Below are 19,731 nucleotides of genomic sequence, written 5' to 3' on the forward strand. Positions count from 1 at the left end.
ATGGAATATTACTGAGCCATCAAAAAGAATGAAATTTTGCCATTTGCAATGATGTGGATGGAGCTAGAGTGTATTATGCTAAATGAAATAAGTCAGTCAGAGAAAGACAAATACCATACGATTTCAATCATATGTGGAATTTAAGAAACAAAACAGATGAACATAGGGGAAGAGAAAAAAAGGGAGAGAGACAGAAAGAGAGGCAAACCATGAGACTCTCAACTATAGAGAACAAACTGAGGGTTGCTGGAGAGAAGTGGGTGGGGGGTGAGGTAAATAGGTGATGGGTATTAAGGAGGGCACTTGTTGGGATGAGCACCGGCTGTTATATGTAAGTGATGAATCACTAAATTCTACTCCTGAAACCAATATTACACTATATGTTAACTAACTAGAATTTAAATAAAAACTTGACACAAAAACAAACACAAAAGAATCCACTTACAACTGTAGTCTCATCTAAATCACTGACACTTTGCTCATACTATTTTCTCTTCATGACATGCTAATCTCTCCCTCTCTACCTCTCCAAATGCTATTTATTCCTTAAAATTTAGTTTATTCATTTACTCATTTTAGTTTATTCATTTACTCATTTACGTATTTCATAAATACGTCTTTATTAAGGACCTAGCTCCCTAGAAGAGCCTGTGTTTGACTCTGACAATAGATACCAAAGTCACAGTCCCTATTCTTTAAAAGAGATGACAGGGCGCCTGGCTGCCTCAGTTGGTGGAGGCAACTCCTAATCTCAGGGTCCTGAGTTCAAGCCCCACAATGGGCATGGAACCTACTAAGAAAAGAAGAGAGAAGAGAAGAGAAGAGAAGAGAAGAGAAGAGAAGAGAAGAGAAGAGAAGAGAAGAAAAGAAAAAGTCTAGCAGAAAAGAGAAATAACTGCAATACAGTTTGATACATGCTGTAACAGAGCTAAGCACAGAGTGCTCAAGAACACAAGAGAAATGGTTAAGCTACCTGAACAGGAGAGGGAAACATGAGCAGTTAGTGAAAGTTTCCAGATGAATGACTCTACCTAAACCTTAAAAGATGAGTAGAAGTTAGCCAGGAATTAAAAGGAAGGGACAAAGCTACTACACGAAGTTTCACGTAATGCAAATTCACGGAGACAACTGGGAGCTTATGTTCAGAGAAGAGCACAGAATCAAGGATGGTTGAAAGAAAGGATGTGTATTAGGTAGTGGAGAGATTTAAAACTAGATAGGATGGCATGGGTCAAATCATGACCGTTCTTGCAAGCAAAGGAGTTCAAACTTTACCACTAAGAAATTGGTAGAGATAGGTAAGAGGAAGCTTTGAAAGATTTTAAATAGGAGATGACATGATCAGATGTATGCTTGAGAAAACTACTCTGGCAGCCTTTCTTGACAACTCCAGGCTCAACAGTCTCTGTCCTACAAATTTTTATGGTTCTTACTATGCTAATCACTCAGTCAGCACTTACATATAGAGTCCTGGCTTTTAATATGCTTACTTTCACATCACCCATGAGATCATTACCTCCTTAAGGAAGGAGACCATGCTTTACTTTTTGTACCTCCCAAAGCTGCTAACAGCTAAAGGTCTGCAGGATATGACCTAAAACAAAAACTTTCTTCGGGCGCCTGGGTGGCTCAGTCGGTTGAGCGGCCGACTTCGGCTCAGGTCATGATCTCACGGTCCGTGAGTTCGAGCCCCGCATCGGGCTCTGTGCTGACAGCTCAGAGCCTGGAGCCTGTTTCAGATTCTGTGTGTCTCTCTCTCTGACCCTCCCCCGTTCATGCTCTGTCTCTCTCTCTGTCTCAAAAATAAATAAACGTTAAAAAAAAATTTTTTTTTTTTTTTAAAAACTTTCTTGACTGGCCAGCCAATATATGATTAGAAGACTGGCTAACAAAACACACAGAATGAAATCACAGCCAAGTTACCTACAAGAAAACAGTCCAACAGGTAAAAAAGCCAACAGCGCAGTAAGTGTCACCTGTGTGCTGAAACATGCAGCCATGATGAGAAAACAAAAAGCCAACTGAAAGTTCTGCCCCACCCCCTACATTTTCACCACTACCAAACCCATTCTGCTTCACTACACTTAATACCTTCTTAACCAAGAGTGGCCTGTTTCTAATTTTACAAAATTCTCACCTTGGAGACACAAGTTTTCCTTCTTATTTTTCTTTTCAGAATTTCTTTTATCATAAAAGCTGTATGCGTTTGCTGTGACAGGTTAATACATAGTTGGAAAAGTTACCAAGTGTCCTTTTAAACTGATCAACTTTATTTTTTTTTTAATGGATTTCACACCCAGCGCAGAGCCCAACATGGGGCTTGAACTCACCACCCTGAGAGCAAGACTCGAGCCAAGATCAAGAGTTGGACACCCAGCCGACTGAGCCAGCCAGGTGCCCCTAAACTAATCAACATTTTAAAAGAGGCAGAATTCATAGGATTTCTCTTTAGTCCACTGCCTCCTTTATTTTAGACCTAAAGATGCAACAGGCATGATGGAGACTGTTCATTCCATCTTATTATATCAATAAGCTATTCTATTCACCTACCAAGTCCTTACAGGATAATAATGCGCTAGGTAGACCTAATGTTCTCATATCAGTCATGTTTCTAATAGCTAAAAAATGGACTTTCAATTCAGGAGTGAGAGGTCTGAGTACTTACTCTGAACATAATTACTAAGGGCAACGTGATTACAAGCCCTTTTCAAGACCAGCTAGCCTGCTTTAGAGCTGAGCCAGAAGCTCCTCAGAAAAGGGTTTTATGGAACAACAGTGTCCCAAAGCTGGAGGATTCTTTTTTAGGATCCTGTGTTGCAGACCCATCAATTACACGCAAGTTCTTTCCAATTTAAGCATTAAGACAAGGATACTGCAGTACCTGGGGTTTAAGATCATTAATATTTTTAGCAAGGAAATTCATTAGGGAAGCCAAAGAGCAACTTTAACTATTATACCTTCAAAATGCTCCAAACAGCTCAGACTTTGAAACTTTTAAAATAAGTTTTAGGTTTGGCTTCCTACACACAAATCCCTAATTTAATTCCAGGCCCAGCAAAGGTACAATTTTCAAAGGTACCCAATCAAAGAAAAGGCCATATTTTTGATGCTTCTTATAAACTTGGCCCCACCAAAGGCTATGAACTGACAACAAAGAACCCAACTGCCCACTGGGAAATTCTAAGATTGTACATATTGAGGCACCAATTAATCATGCAGGGATTACTTAATTAGAAGGATTTAATACTTGTTTCCAACTTTTATTAAGAGCATTACAGTCCACTGAGCTACCAATATACCCTAATTTTCTTTCTTTTTGTTTCACTGGCAGAGATGTCCTTCCTGTAACTTAGGCAAGTCCTTCCACCTAAAATCTGGATCCCATCTCTTCTCTTCCCTCAGGAACCTTAATCCAACAATTATCCCGTAGCTTGTATATCTTTAACTTCTCTCTTTCCTTTCCCCTTGGCTTCCTGAACAAGTATGATGACAATGCTGTCTCCACTTCCTCTCCTCCTAGTCCCCCATGTGACCTGTGTGGCCTCCAGCCCCACAAATTCACTGAAACTGCTTTCTCCACAATCACCTTCCTGTCAATTCAAATGACACTGCTGATCATTCCTTCAGCTTTTAAACCCACTCTCCCTCATGAATCTCAGACTCCATTCTACCCTAGTGTTCCTCTTCCTCTTTGGGTTATTCCTTCTCTTCTGCTCACTCCTTATATGTTTACTCATCCTTCACCCTCTTTCCTTCATTCTGTATTCTTAAGATACAGGTGGGTGTTATGTGCATGGTGGAAGGGGAAAAACATAGCTTTTACTTGTCTTTATTTTTTTTTAATGTTTATTTTTGAGAGAGAGAGAGAGAGAGCGCGCGCACGAAAGTGAGGAAGGGGCAGAGAGAGAGGGAGAATCCGAAGGAGGGTCCAGGCTCTGAGCTGTCAGCAAAGAGCATGACGGGGGCTCAAACTCACAAACCGCGAGATCATGACCTGAGCTGAAGTCAGATGCTTATTAACCAACTGAGCCACCCAGGTGCCCCCCAAAAACACAGCTTTTAAAAAAAGTTACGAAGAGCTGTTCTCTCCATTCTCCCAGAATGACTTCATCTACTCCTATGTTTTCAATCATAACTGATAATTTTCAAATCCATATCTTAAGCTCACGCTTTCATCCTAAATACCACTCCCATATGCCTAATTGCCTCCTAAACATTTATTTCATGCTCATCTCAAATTCAATTTGTCTAAAACTGAACTTTTCTTTTCTCTCTGTTTCTAACAGGTTTCCCTACTATAATCCATGTGTTGAGGACTGAATGTTTGTATCTCCTCCCCTAAACTTATATGTTGAAATCCTAACCCCCCACTGTGATAGTATCAGGAGGTGAGGCCTTCGGAACATGATTAGATCAAGAGGGTGGAGCCTTATAAAAAGGTGGTTCTATATAAAAGGACCCCAGACAGTCCTCTCTCTGCCATGTGAGGGTACAGTGAGAAGACACCAGTCTATGAACCAGCAAGAGGGCTCTCACCAGACAACACATTTGCAGTTGCCTTGATCCTGGACTTCCAGCCTCCAGAACTGTGAGAAATCAAGGTGTGTTGTGAAAGCTACCATGTGTGTGGTTTTATTATGGCAGCCCAAATTAAGACACTATCCTTCTCAATGCTGCCAGCCATCTTTCTGGCAAAACTAATCTTCTTACTGTCTGACTTAAAATCCTTCAATGACTCTGTATCCTCCTAATAATATTAACAGTTAACATTTATTGAACACCTGCTTATGTGCTACACACCTTACATATATTGCTTCTAATGCTCAACAACCCTGAAAATTAAATATTATTTTACTGGAAAAATAAAGCCTAGAGAGGGTAAGTAATTTTTCGGAGATCACAAGGTAGATAATGAAGTCAAATCTGAACTCAGCTCCACTGGATTCCAAAGCCTGATGCCTCCATTCAGGATAATATTTAAACTTTTTATCTCAGCATCTAAGACCCATTATGATGTGCTGCCTGCCTGCCACTCATTCCTCTCTCCTGTTTCATAAAAATTCTTTCAGCCTTCCTGAACATTCTTGCCGAATGTAATCTTCCCCTGTATTTACTGTTCCCTCTGCTTGGAATATAGTTCCCTTTTCTCTGATTACTTATTGTTCTGTATTTAACTCAATCATCACTTCCTCCAGGAGCTTTTCCTATCCCTTATACACACTAGTTGAGGTGATCTTCCTCTTGTGCTTGGTACAAGATATCACTGTTTACACGTCTATCTGTCCTACTCTGCCAGAAACAATTTGACAATAGGTCTAAAATTGGAATTAAAGCCTGCATTTGCAGTGCAAAGCTCTGTGTTCTAATCCAACGTAGCCTATAACATAGTCCCAGTGCATTATAAATCATTAAAAAAGCAAATAAGAGAATAGCTTTTGCTTGTTTCCCTGGGGGACCACAGAAAAATCACAAATGGTTCAAGAAGCCCAAGAAGCACCAACTACCTGGAAATGTCAAACTGAGATACCTGAGCTGACAGAGAAGGGAAGTAGATAGTCAGAAAAGGCCTGTGCCTTGACCTCACGAAGTTTACAACCTAGTGCAAAGACCAATATGTAAATAATTAACAATATTATCAAGCAAATAACACACCATACACAAGCTACACAACATGATGCTGATAATCACAGAGTTGGCTAATTCTGATAGAGGGGCAGGAGGAGAGTCATGGAAGGCATGATGCTTGAACTAAACCTTGGATAACAATTAGGATTTGGGCAGCCCAAAAAGGAGTTAAAGAATGCCAAACGGGGGGGCGCCTGGGTGGCTCGGTCGGTTAAGCGTCCGACTTCGGCTCAGGTCATGATCTCACGGTCCGTGAGTTCGAGCCCCGCGTCAGGCTCTGTGCTGACAGCTCAGAGCCTGGAGCCTGTTTCAGATTCTGTGTCTCCCTCTCTCTCTGCCCCTCCCCCATTCATGCTCTGTCTCTCTCTGTCTCAAAAATAAATAAACGTTAAAAAAAAAAAAAAAAAAAAGGAATGCCGAACAGAAGAAAAAGCAGGAGCAGTGATTGGGAGATGTGTAAGTACAGAGGATATGTTTCAGGGAATAGTATAGCTATGCATAGCCTACAATTAGCAACATAATGAGAAAGGAAGCTAGCAAGGTCATCTGAGGTTAAATCACTCCAGAAAACTGAAGGAGTATGTACTTAATTCAGCAAATAAAATGGTAACACTGAGATTTTCTGAACAAGAGGGTGTTGAAGGATTAATCTGGCATTGAACTGAAGGCCAGACTGCAGCAGACAGACAACTAAGAGGTACAAGAACAAGCTAGATGTCTACCATGACAAACCAAGAAAGAAATCTAAGAGCATGAATTAGGGCAGAGGCAGCAGGGATTAAAGGAGGGCAGTCAAGATCTGCAAGATAAAATAGAGGCAGAAACAATAGCCCTTAAACAGTAACTAGATATGGTAAGGAAAGGGAGGGTTCAAAACAATTCCAATGTTTCTAGTCAACAAATGTTGGTCAAATAATGTTTCTAGCAACTGGGAGGAGTAGTGTCTTGAGATTAGGAAAACAGAAGGAGGCACAGATTGGTTGTGCACAGGTTGGGTAAAGGAGAAGAAAAATAATGAAGTGTTAGCAGGACCTTCTTGCTGACAGTTGGAACCCTAGGTCTAGAGTTCAGAAGAGCAGTCAAAATTGAAGATACAGATTTGAAGCTAACTGTTTGCCAGTGAGGCTGTGGCAAGTACAGCACACAGCCTCTCTCAACAAATCTTCCTAAATCACCACTTTGCCCATATTATCCCTCTACTCAAAATCTTTTAGTGGCTCCCAGAAGACTAAGTCCAGGCGCTTTACTCCATAGTCTGCTACAACCCTTTGATATTTGAGTCTACTTTTTATTCACTATATGTTAGGTGGTTGGAGGAGACAAAGACGTAGCCTCTGACCTGAAGAAATTTACAATCTATTCTTCCAACTTTTTCTTTAGGCTCTCCCCTACAAGACCTCACTACAACCATTCTGATATCATTGTTTCCAAACACACTTTGCACATTCTTGTCTTTGTTCACCATCTGCCCCTACTGGAATATCTGCCCCCGCCCTCCACTCTTTTTGGATCATCTAAGTTAGAGCCTCCTTACAAGACCCAACTGAAATCCCACTTCTTCCTTTATACCTTTTTGGCTATGCCAGCCACCTCTAGATGCCTTGAGGTGCCTATGTTTATTCAATTTACTTGGCACCAAGCATATAAAACCTATTGTTAGATACCTCTATATGTAAATCCTATTTATCTGAACTTTAGCTCTTTGGAGTCAAGAACCATGTTTTAAATTTCTCTAAACAATTAAGACAACAATGGATACTCAAGAATACTCATTCATTTAACAAATATACACTGAAAGCCCACTATGCGCCAAGGTTATTATCTACAAGTGATGGTATTTTCAAAGTCAGACTAAAGAAGTATTCCCAAATGATAATTAAAAGGCTACTTTTCAGAAAAGGCGGGGGGTGGAGGGGTGCTCCTGGGTGGCCCAGTGGGTTAAACATCGGACTCTTGCTTTCAGCTTAGGTCATGGTCTCGTGGTTGTCCAAAAGAGGCCCCCTCCCCAACCCCACATTAGGCTCCACATTCAGTGCTGGCCATGAAGCCTGCTTGGTATTTTCTCTCTTTCTCTCTCTTTCTCTCTCTCTCTCTCTCTCTCTCTTCTCTCCCTCCCTCCCTCCCTCCCTCTCCCTCTCCCTCTGCCTTCTGTGCTCTCTCTCTCTCCCTAAAAAAAAAAAGAAAGAAAAAAGGCTGCTTTTCAGCAGGGAGCATGGATTTCCATTCAGATGTCCCATCTACAGTTACAGCTTTCCTAAATTCTTCTTGCCACATCTGGATCCAGGAGACTTTGAACCACTTAATGTAAGCTCAAAGAAAATGGGCTGAAGAAACAGATCCACAAATACAGAGGACAAACTGATGGTCACCAAAGGGGAGTGGGGTGTGGGGGTGGGCAAAATGTGTAAAGGGGAGTGGGAGATACAGGCCTCCAGCTATGGGATGAATAAGGCACAGGGGTAAAAGGTACAGCATAGGGAATATAGTCAATAATATTGTAATAGTAATGTGTGGTGACAGAGGGTAGATCCACTGTGGTGAGCACAGCATAAGGTATAAACTTATTGAATCATATGTCTCAAACTAACATAACATTGTCTGTCAACTATGCTTCGATAAGAAAGGAAGGGAGGGAGAAAAGGAGAGAGAGAGAGGGAGGGAGGGGAGAGAAAGAGAAGAAAGGAGAGGAAAAGAGAGGGGAGGGGAGGTTGGGAGGGGGAGGGGAGGAGAGGAATGGAGAAAAGATGAGTTGGAGATCAAGCAATTAAACTGTGCTTACCAAAAATGTATAACGGCACCAGCATTATAAATGATTCCTATCCTCAGACATATATAAGTCAACTTTGGGAGATAAGACTGACCTAGATATTGTGTGTACTCTGTGTCAGGCACTGTGCAAAGCCTGTCTCATTTAGTATTTGATTTACTCCTCACAACTCTATCAAGTACGCATTATTTATCCTCATTTTTATAGTTCAAAGTGAGGCTCAAAGAGGCTTATTAATAATTTGCCAGAAGTCACACAGTTAGCAAGTAGCAGAATGGAGATTCAAATTCACGTCTATCACAGACTTTTAACCACCACACCTACTGCCATCATGTAATTATTAGGAGACAACACAATATAGTCCTGTGTAATAACGGGAAGAAGGGAGGTGCAAACCAAAGCTATAATAGGATTCATGACAGAAATCTATCACCAAGGGTTGGTACAGGCTTATGTCTCAATGAAGACTGAGATTTGGGAGTTTAAGGAAGTGATAATTCTAGAAACTTCAAAATAAAATTAAAGTTTTATGTTATTTCTCAGGCAAACAGGAACTTTATGAATAATAATTCCTTGCTCTATTGGGAATCAGAGAATACAAGACAGAAGTTAGATACAGAACTAATCTGGGAGTAAGCATGTGGCAAGAGAAATGAGCCATAGAGATAGAGGGAGAGGCATACAAGCAGAAGGGAAAAGGGAGAAAAGCTCGATAGTTTCTTGAAAATTCACTAGATTATCACATTCAGAAAAACTAAATACTTCACAGATAGAAAGAGATCAGAGGTTTAAGAATCCTCAAAATATCTTAAAGATGAAGAAATCCCAGTCCTGTGAGACTTAAGAACTTGGAGAAAGTGCCATAGTGGCAGAATCAGGCCTATAACTTGGATTTGCTGGCCTCTAGCCTATGATTCTTAACTTACTGAATACTCATCTTCCCTCGTTGAACCTGAGTTTCATCTATAATGTGAGGAGTTTGGACTAGATAGATCAATGCTTCCCAGATCTTAGTTTGGGAACCAGCCATATCAAAACCACCTGCAGAGCTTACACTGGGCTAAATGCTGGAATATCATGTATTCCTCATAATGACTCTGAGTTAGGGTCTATTTAAATCCTCTTTTAACAAATGAAGAAACCAAGGCATAGAAAGGTTAAGCAATTCTCCCACCTCATATAGCTATTTGGTGGTAGAGCAAGAGCCCCAAGTAAACAGGTGATGCCAAAATCCCTCTTTTAACTATTAGCCATGGGATTAAAAGAGGTAGGATGAGAGAGAATAACGTTTTTGCTTCCAAACTTTCAATAAAGATTCTAGATTTCCTTATACTTCTCTGTTGATTACAGAAAAGGGGCCCTTTTATCTCTAAGCACTTTCAGATACAGAGCCTCTTTCCTCTAGATCTCAGGGAGGAAATCTCAATGATACCAGAAAGATAAAAGGCTAGACTACATGGCAACAACAGACTAAAACGGCCCCTCCATGTGCCCCAAACATTATTATAATACCACTTCTGTTTCTCAGAAAGCACTTAAATATCTAGCAATACTGGCCTCCCTGTCAGGAGACAGAATAGGAACCCTAGCTATGCTACACCCCTTCTGAGATTTCTTCTGTCATCTCCCTTTGATAAAACAGCCAGTGATTTCCATTTTAGTGAAAACCTATTTGGGTCACAATTTTGTTCTGCTTTAGAGACTCAACAGTATAAAATCAAAAGTTTGATTATCAAAGTCGATGATCAATCCAGGAGTTCCCAAACTTGGATTTCACCAACCAATAAATGTTCCAAAATAAATCAGAAAACCTAACATAAAGTTGTTAACCTTTTCTTTTGTTAAGTAGGCATTATCTAAAACCAAACTACCACCTAAGAACAATTCATTCATAAAATAAAGGACATTTTAACATCAGAAAAGTAGGAAGGGCAATTTCAAAGTAAAGGACAGTTCTTTAAATGAGTTTCGCTCATGAAAAGCACACTACCTTCCCCTTATCTTTTTCATTTTACTGAGAAGTGATGAATTGATATCTCACTCCAGCACCCTGTAGTTTGGAAGCCAAAAGAAACCTGTGGCCAAAAAGGCTAGGCCATTTGCTCAAGGTCACAGAATATTATTTAAATGAACCCTAGTCTTTTATCAAAGGAGATCTAAGTGCAGCCTACACAACACTCCTCCTAGCCTCCAACTCTTCTTTAGGTCCTGTCCACAGACCATCTTCAAGTCTTCCTAGCTCCTCGCCACTGGCAGAAGAGACTAAGTGTATGGAGAATTAGCAATCAGCCCCAAAGAGGAAATCCAGGCCATGACTCCTCCCCACCCCGCCCCCACCCCTGCCCCCCACCATCCAGTCTGCTCAGAGGTGGACTCCGTAACCAACTTCTGCTAAAAATACACCCTGGACTTTCAGAACTATGTAACATAACTTAAAAGTGGTTTCCTGATACAGGCGAAAAGAAGCATGAGCATGAATTCAGTCTCTATAAAAAAGTCCCACACCCAAAGCTCAGGCTCTTAACTGCCAGTGACTACAAGCTTAAGAAGTTCCCCAGGAAGTAGGGCACCACAGTCTATTCCCCTGCACATTTTAACAAGCCCGAAGTTTGTAACACCTGCAAGATTTCAAAGCCCATATATTCCTGTGAGTCAATGAGAGCAAGGGCTCTTTGGGATCCACAGGCCCAGACAAAGAACAAACTTCACGTACCCATACAGCACATGCGGCAAACCAGGTGGGCGTTGAACTCGTGCTCATCTTGGTAACTAGGCCACATGGCACTCTCGTGTCTGCTGACCCCACCCAAAAGGAGGGTGTTCCAAAGAACCTCCAGACAGTGGCTTGTGCACCCTCTGCAGCTCCTCAAAAAAGACTTCAGGGTGAATAGAGACAGATAGCCAAAGGGCTATTCGATGAGCAGGGAGAGACAGCAGAAGTACAGAGACGTGGCTCCACCCACCACTTCCTAATGACCTCCTCCTCCCCTTGAGGTCAGAGAGGAAGCTCCTCCTTAGGGCAATTCCAAAAACTGGGTTCAGGTCTTCAGGCAAACAGCATCCTATTCAAAAGTGGCACCAGCTCAGAGTTTTCAGACCAACAGCAGCATACAGAGGTGGGAGCTTCATATGAAAAAGTCCAGCCAAGTCACTGAGTAAGACTGAGCACATAGAAAGAGGCTGGTCTTTGAGTTACCCTCCATTTGCAGAGCAGAAGCTTGTGACCTGGCGAATCTTAGAGAGTTGCAGGACAGCTGGTAAGGTAGAATGGCTTACTGCCAAGTCAGGAACAGTGCATCCATTGCCCAACAAACTGCTCCTAGGGCTGGCCTCTCCTCATGCAGAAGTACCTATGAAGTGTTAACCAACTGAGAAGGTCCCAAAATGGGACAGACTACAACGCGGCGAATTCCTTCACTGTCCGCTGCCAACAGATTCCCAGATTCTAAAGGGAGCTTCATTTCCCCACACTTACAGCTGCCCAAAGGGAAGAGTCACAGTCTCTCGTCAATGATTCCACCTACTTTACAGAGTAGCCCAGCCGCAGCCAGCCTCTCAGGTAGATTAGCCCGGCAGATTTCATCAACTTCAAAAACACTGTTTGCCTGTTGCTCCATTCTTTCCTCTCATCCAGCCAGGAATGTCATCCCAAAGTCCCCTTCCTCTTCCCAGACCCTCCCACTCTGTCTTTGCAAGTCAGCACACTTAACTCCGAGGTGCCAGCGATCCCTTTATCCATCAGAGGAAGACTGCTTGCTTGTTTGTCCAACTTGTTTTCTGAGTCTTGGCTAATTGTACCAGACACTGGAATGTTGAAGAAATACAATGAAGGGCTTTTTCATTAGGATGGCCCGGCCCATCTATTGCTTCTTCACAATTCTGACCCAACCAGGGGTTAGAGAAGCCGAGCCTCCGCCGATGGCAGGATGGCCACTAGGATCCCGGCCCCACACCACGCAGAAAGGCCCCGCTGCAGATAAGGGCCTAATCACTGGCCCTCTGCTCCAGCTCCCTAAATAGAATGACTTCTTCAGGCTAATGCTACTTCCAATCCTGTTTCTAGGCAAGGGGGGGGGGGGGGGGGGGGGGAGGGGCAACGCCCAGGAAAGCAAGTCTGCAGAGATTAGCCCCAAAGACTGCAAGTAAAAACTAACAGACTGAGCCTGCCTAGCAGGCCACTCTGTTTACACAAGCCCTATGACCTGCCTCAGTGCCCTGACAGCTTTCTTCACTCCCTACTGGGCATCCCTCCCACCTACAAAGTGCTAATAATCCTGTTACTACTTACTAATAACGAGACTCACAGCTGACCTTATCCCTCCTTGACTAAGCTCCCAGTCACCCCGATAACCTGCGACAATTCTACTCAGTTTGTTCCTCTTATTAAACTCTCCTTAGTCAATCTTGGGACAGAAAGGGTCCTCCCTAGAATTTACCTTGTCCTAGGAAGGGAAAGGCACAAGGAATAGGGAAGAGAGAGGAAAAAGGAATAAATGCTTCCTGATTCGTATTTAGTAACCTTTTCCTTTATCTGACTTAAATTTCCTGAGTCTTGAGTCTTCTGCCTCCTATCCTGGTCTTACACACATTTTGAAGGCACTCAATAACCTAAGCTAAAATTAACTGAGCATCTACTGTAACTGCTAGTTCACAGATGATGTGCTAAGAACTTTAAATATAATTTCATCTAATCCCAACAATTCTCTAAGATGGTATTATCAATTCCATCTCAGAAATGAAAATATTTTTCTTTTTTAAAAATCTTTTAATGTTTGTTTATTTTTGAGAGAGAGAGAGAGAGAGAGAGAGAGAGAATGTGAGCAGGGGAGGGGCAGAGGGATAGACACAGAATCAGAAGCAGGCCCCAGGCTCTGAGCTGTCAGCAAAGAGCCTGACTTGAGGCTCAAACCCATGAACAGGGAAATCATGACTTGACGCTTAACCGACTAAGCCACCTAGGCACCCCTAGAAATGAAAATATTTTTAAAAGGCTAACTAACTTGACCAAGATTACACAGCCATTTGTCCAGCTCCAAAGCTATGCCCCCTTCTTATACCCTGCTGTCTGTGGGAAGGACTTAATCCAGAACAACTACACTGCCGTGTGGGAGCTGTATATTTAAGAACGTGGAATATTCCTGGGAAGATAAAGAAATAAAAATATTTGACTATAGCCAACTGGAGATTTAGGGCATATCCTAAATGAATATGTGGGGCAACTTCTAGAAATACTAAATAATTTCACAGTCTCTAAAAGTCAAAATAATCATCACTGGGTAAGTTCTGAAAAAGATGAACCAAAACCTGCCTTCTCCTCATTCCCCCTGCATCCAAGCAGAACCCATTTCCCCTGAAGGCACTGTGGACTGAGAGAGTCCTGGGGACAAGGTCAGTCTAGCTACCAGGAGACCTGCCTTCCCTCCCAGGATGCTAGGAGGTCCTGAATCTCAAAAGGGAAGCTACTGCTGACAGCAGGAAGACTTTGGTTAAGACAGTCAGCTCTTGGGGTGCCTTGGTCAGTTAAGCACTCAATTCTTGATTTCAGCTCAGGTCATGATCTCACAGTTTGTGAGATCGAGCCCTGCATTGGGCTCCACACGGACAGTAAAGAGCCTATTCGTGGTTCTCTCTCTCCCTCTCTCTCCCCACCGTGCATGCACTTGCGGTCTCTCTCAAAATAAATAAATAAACATAAAAAAAAAAAAAAGACAGTCAGCTCTTAATTATTCAGAGGAGACCGGCCTGAGCAGTGATTACCCCAACCATTCCCCTTCTTTTTTGCCCAACTTTTAGTCATGTCATCGGTCACTGTGTGTTCAGAGATGTTAGAGTCAGGAAAAGTGAGTCTGATTGCTACTTACAGATGCGTAAAATGCTGGGTGGGGAAAAAATAAAAATTAAAAATAAATAAAATGTTGAATGGAAGAGATTCAAGCCACTATTTCCATACATGGCTAAAAGATATTGGAGAATTTACAACTACTGGCATTCTTACAGTATCACAGAAAATCAAAGCAATATACATTTATTTCTTTAAATGCCAAAATCATTCACTGTTAAGAATATTAAAGCAGACACAAAAGGCTTTCCTCCTGATGTGTAAAACAATGATTCATAATATGCCACTAACTTTTCATATACTCCCACATTGGCTTCTTTCACATGTCTTCATTCCCACTTTAAAGACAAATATTTGTATTTTGTCCCTGCAGCCTACAGGAAATTACTATGTCCTCAATGATATCTTTTGTGAAACAAGTATCATGATGATAGTAAACAATTATATAGTCCTTGGAGTGTCAGTCTGGCTCAGTCAGAAGAACGTGCGACTCTTGATCTCAGGCTCACAGCCCCTGAACCTCAGGCTCAGGTTCCAGCCCCACTTTGGGTTCAGAGATTACTAATAAATAAATAAATTTAAACAAACAAAGAAAAAACAATTGTAAAGTCCTTACCATGTGCAGAGTGTATTCTAAAAACGAACTCGAAACCACCATGCAGTATTATTAACCTGACTTTACAGAGGAGGAAACACAGGCCCAGGTAGATTGATGTCAATCTGCCAGCAGTGGCAGAGCTAGAATGATAGCACAAGCAGTCTGACCCAGACTCTCAACCACAATTCCATGCTACATGCAAGTCCAGGCCAGATGATCACACTGCCAGAATCACAGAAAATTAGAGACTTTAGTCTTTATTCTTCTCACTCAGAATGGAAATTTGAAGTCCAGAGGAAATAAGTGACCTAACATCTCCCAGTAGGCAGCAGAAGAGCCAGGACTTAGAACCCAGATTTCCTGACTCCAAGTTCAGTGGTCTTTCTACACTGGACAGATCTGGAAAAAATAGCTAAGGAAAGAAAAAGATAAAGGCTCCACCTTGATTAAAACAGCTAATGATTTTGTCATCTGAGTAAAGATATTTGATATATGACCATTTACTTATTTACTGAGTGCCTGTTATATGCCTAACACATTTTCAGATAATATAAATGGAGGATGCACAGCCGATGTCATAAATGGAGGAATCAACATTCAAAACAACCTCAACACTGACACCAAGTCTCACAGGACAAAATGTAAGTAGAAAACCTGTAAGTCGTGTGCTGAAGTTCAAGAAAACTAAAGGGACAGTGGTGTCTAGCAGGGAGATTAACAGCAATCCATGGACAGTCTCTGACCATTTTATAACTGAACTTAAGCTTAACAGACTCAACAGTGTAATGGAGCTCCTTTAAAAAAAAAAAAAAAAGGTGACGGAATCTTAGGTTGCACTTCACATGGTCCAGATCCAGGAATTATAGCTAGTATCCCAGTGGGATACTGAAAATGGAAAGAACCTTAAGAGACTGGATTGTCCAACCGTTTTACTTTACAGATAAAGAAAACAAGACCCTAGAGAGGGACACATTTGTCCTTTGGCAAATGTTCTTCTCAAGGAACCATAAAGCTTTCTTCCCATTTATGCTATAACAATATGAGTTATTAATAAACTACAACACAGGGCAACTCTCTATCATTCAATTATTCTATACGGAGCACCTACCTTAGATTACATGTCAAGCTAATGCAAGCCCTATAAATACATAAATGAATAGGACAAGTTCATGCTACAGCTTATATCTAATGCTATCATAATTTTTTCATTTTATTTGTTCAAGTGACATTTGCTGACAGCTATTTTGTCTCAGACACTTGAGAAACTGAGGTGAGTAAGAGTCCCTGTTCTTAAAGATCTTACAGTCTAGCAGCCTCTAATTAGTGGGGAGAGACAGACAAGAGCAAGATGATACAGGTTTGAATAAGAAGCACTAACAATGCTACTGGAGCACCGAAAAGGAAGTCTTACTTCAGTGGAGAAAGACTTTCCAGAGGCAGTAACTACTTACCTTGAAGGACAAGTATCAAGTAGTCCAGCTGAAAAGGCAGTATGGGCATTTGTGGTAGAGATCTGCAAGTTTTTAAAAGATTCTGGAGTACTAGTTGCTTATAAGACCAAGACAGGAAATGGAACTAGTGAAATAGGCAGGGAGCAAATTATAAAAACACTTAAAAAAAAAAAAAAAAAGTAATCTCTACTCTCGACGTGGGACTCAAACTCATGACCCCGAGATCAAGAGTCGCATGCTCTACTGACTGAGCCAGCCACGTGCCCCACAACACTTTTATGTCATGCTGAAAAGTTTGAACTTTATTCTAAAAGCAGAGGAGAGGCACTGATGGATTTTAAGCAGGAGAGTGACACACAAAGCTCTGTATTTCAGAAAGGTAACTCTGGCTATAGGAGTGGGGAGGAGTCTGGGGGAAATAGGTTATTTTAACAGGAAGTTTTTGGAATAACAAGATGATATATGTGAATGTTAAGTGTGGACAGGGTGTATCGAAAACTATTTAAAAATCTAAATACTAATTGAATGCAAAGTGCTGTTTTACAGATATTATATGACTTCAATATAAACTATGTCTTCCTGTACCTTGTTTACATCCGCTGAAGAGATGGTGACTTAGGGATGTGGTTGTAAAAGCCATGTGCTTATATAACCAGAGCTCACCAAGGGACTCATAAACATCTAGGAAAAAAACTAAGAAAAGTGAAGGAACAGTGATCAGTGATTCCTTCCCCATGTTTCTGTTCTACTCCCCTCACCTCTCCACATGAACACATGGCCTCCAAATTTTCAAAGCAAAAACAATTGATTTAACTGTCCAAAGGGAATACTAGAATAATGAGTTAGGGAATCATGTATAGTAAATGGAAAGTGTCTGGGCTGGCAAAGATAGCCTTCAAACCTAAGTAAGTCTGACACCTAGAAGAGGAAGTAGACTTGATCTTTGCTAGGCAAAATTTGGACTAATGGGCCTAAGTTACAAAGAGACAACTTCTGGGGCATCTGGATGGCTTAGTCTGTTAAGCATCCGACTCTTGATTTTGGCTCAGGTCATGATCTCACGGGTTCATGAGTTTGAGCCCTGCATCAAGCTCTGTGCTAACAGTGTGGAGTCTGCTTGGGATGGTCTCTCTCCCTCTCTCTGTGCCCTTCCCCCGCTCATGGTCTCTCATAAAGTAAATAAGCTTTACAAAGGAAAAAAAAAAAAAAAAAGAGGCAACTTCCAAATTAAAAAAGAACTCCCCATTACCAACACAATGAATAGTCCATAGGCTGTATGTTGTACCATCAAAGACCTTTAAGCAAAGGAAGAATGACTTCTAATAAAGGTAGGATTAAGAGGTTGGACTGGTTAATATGTAAGATCCTTTCCAACTCTACAAGAAAAACAGAACTTGTTATCAACTTTAAGAGCGGAAGAAATCAGGGGCACCTGGGTGGCTCAGTCGGTTAAGCATCCGACTTCATTCGGCTCAGGTCATGATCTCCGGTTTGTGGTTTCGAGCCCCGTGTCGGGCTCTGTGCTGACAGATCAGAGCCGGGAGCCTGCTTCGGATTCTGTGTCTCCCTCTCACTCTGTTCCTCTCCAGCATTCTCTCTCTCTCTCTCTCTCTCTCAAAAATAAATAAAAGCTTTAAAAAATTGAAAAAAAAAAAAAAAAAGAGTGGGAGAAATCAGAAATCTATACAAACACAGTGAGGGTTTACCAGAACACAGTGTCTTAGAACCAAGGAACTAGAAGGAACCCTGAAATTACCTAGTGGTTTTTAGGGGCACCTGGGTGGCACAGTCAGTTAAGTGTCAGACTTTGCCTCAGGTCATAATCTCACAGTTTGTGAGTCTGACTTCAAGCCCTGCAAGGGGCTCTCTACTATCATGGCAGAGCCACTTCAAATCCTCTGTCTCCCTCTCTCTCTGCTTCTCTCTGTACATGTGCACTCTCTTTCTCTCAGAAAGAAAGAAAGAAAGAAAGAAAGAAAGAAAGAAAGAAACCACCTAGTGGTTTTTAACTCTCACAGAACACGTTTTCAAACAAATCTTATATGCAACTCAACATATAGAATATATGAAAGCAGTATTTAAAAAAAATAAAAATAGGGGCACCTGGTTGGCTCAGTCGGTTGAGCATTCAACTTCTGCTCAGGTCAGGATCTCGCAGTTTGTGAGTTCAAGCCCCACGTCAGGCTCTGTACTGACAGCTCAGAGCCTGGAGCCTGCTTTGGATTCTGTGTCTCCCTCTCTCTGCCCCTTCCCCGCTCATGGTCTGTCTCTCTCTGTCTCTCAAAAATGAATAAACGTTAAAAAAAATTTTTTTAATAAAATAAAAAATAAATAAAAGTAGTGTTTAATAGTATAAATCAATGTTATGGCTTCAAATGTATGTTACTTATTTTAAAGCTAAATGAAATAACCAGTCGAGTAATTTTGATTAAAATTAGAGATCAGTTAATTACAGTTATAATACCCTCAGCATCCAGTCTATGTCTATGTCATGAAATACAGTGAAGCCTTTTTTAACTGGTTCATACAAACAGCAACAAACAGTAACAGTTTCACAGTGTGCCTGGTACTCTCATGATATTACTCAAATAAATTGATATAAGAGCCTGAAGAACAGCAGAAATATTTGTTTCAAAGCCAAATACCTTCAATATCTAAAACTGTGTACATTCTTTACAATATTTAAATATGACTAGAAATGTAGGACAAGAAGCACAAAAACTTTTAGTACATGCTCTGCCACTATTACAGTGCCATCACTTACCAATGTGTTTCCCACTCACTATGAACTGAGCACCTGAGCCCATACAACTGAGTCTTGCCCAGAATTTATCAGGCACAGGACATATATTCTGCAGTATGTTCTGCAATAGTGAAACGCTTCCAATTAAAAAAAAAATTTTGTTTTTAAAGACCAGATGAAAAGATACTAGATACTAACTTCACTTTTTGAATAAACTGTAAATTTATAAGCAGTTAAATATACATTCAGAGATAGATGGTGGGGGAACTTTATTCTGGTGATGTCCATTTGGAAGGTAGTACATTACAGCATATATGTTACTTTTTTTTAATGTTTATTTTTGAGAGAGAGAGAGAGAGAGAGAGAGAGAGAGAGAGAGGGAGAATATGAGCGGGAGAGGGGCAGAGAGAGAGGGAGACATGGAATGGGAAGCAGGCTCCAGGCTCTGAGCCGTCAGCACAGAGCCCAATGTGGGGCTCAAACTCATGGACCGCCAGGTCATGACCTGAGCCAAAGTCAGACGCTTAGCTGACTGAGCCACCCAGGCGCCCCGAGATAAATGTATCTATTTAAATATATTTTAAATAGATAAAATACATCTCAAAATTGAAATTAAAATAAAATGGGTACAGAATCTCTTAAGCATTTCTGCATAAGTTTTGGTATCCATAGTCACCAATTAGAAAGCCCCTGCTCCAATTTTACAGA

The 19,731-nt window shown here is 41.3% G+C and overlaps 1 protein-coding gene across 29 annotated transcripts in view; it reads right to left on the minus strand.

Moving 5' to 3' along the window:
* MACF1 (microtubule actin crosslinking factor 1) overlaps nt 1-19,731 on the minus strand; it is a 330,331-nt gene that overhangs the window by 207,589 nt on the left and 103,011 nt on the right. Inside the window, exon 1 of one of the 29 annotated variants that reach the window (XM_060623637.3) lies at nt 16,281-16,370. The exons of 27 other annotated variants lie outside the window; for them this stretch is intronic. In XM_060623637.3, coding sequence (XP_060479620.3) covers nt 16,281-16,329 — 49 coding nt within the window. In that variant the 5' untranslated portion in view covers nt 16,330-16,370. Of the gene's footprint in view, nt 1-11,105; nt 11,551-16,280; nt 16,371-19,731 lie in introns of those variants that run through there. One more of the 29 variants, XM_060623635.3, reaches the window with a different exon arrangement.

The sequence above is a fragment of the Panthera onca genome, chromosome C1 (assembly GCF_046562875.1).
Source record: "Panthera onca isolate mPanOnc1 chromosome C1, mPanOnc1 haplotype 2, whole genome shotgun sequence".
NCBI classification, from domain to species: Eukaryota; Metazoa; Chordata; class Mammalia; order Carnivora; family Felidae; genus Panthera; species Panthera onca.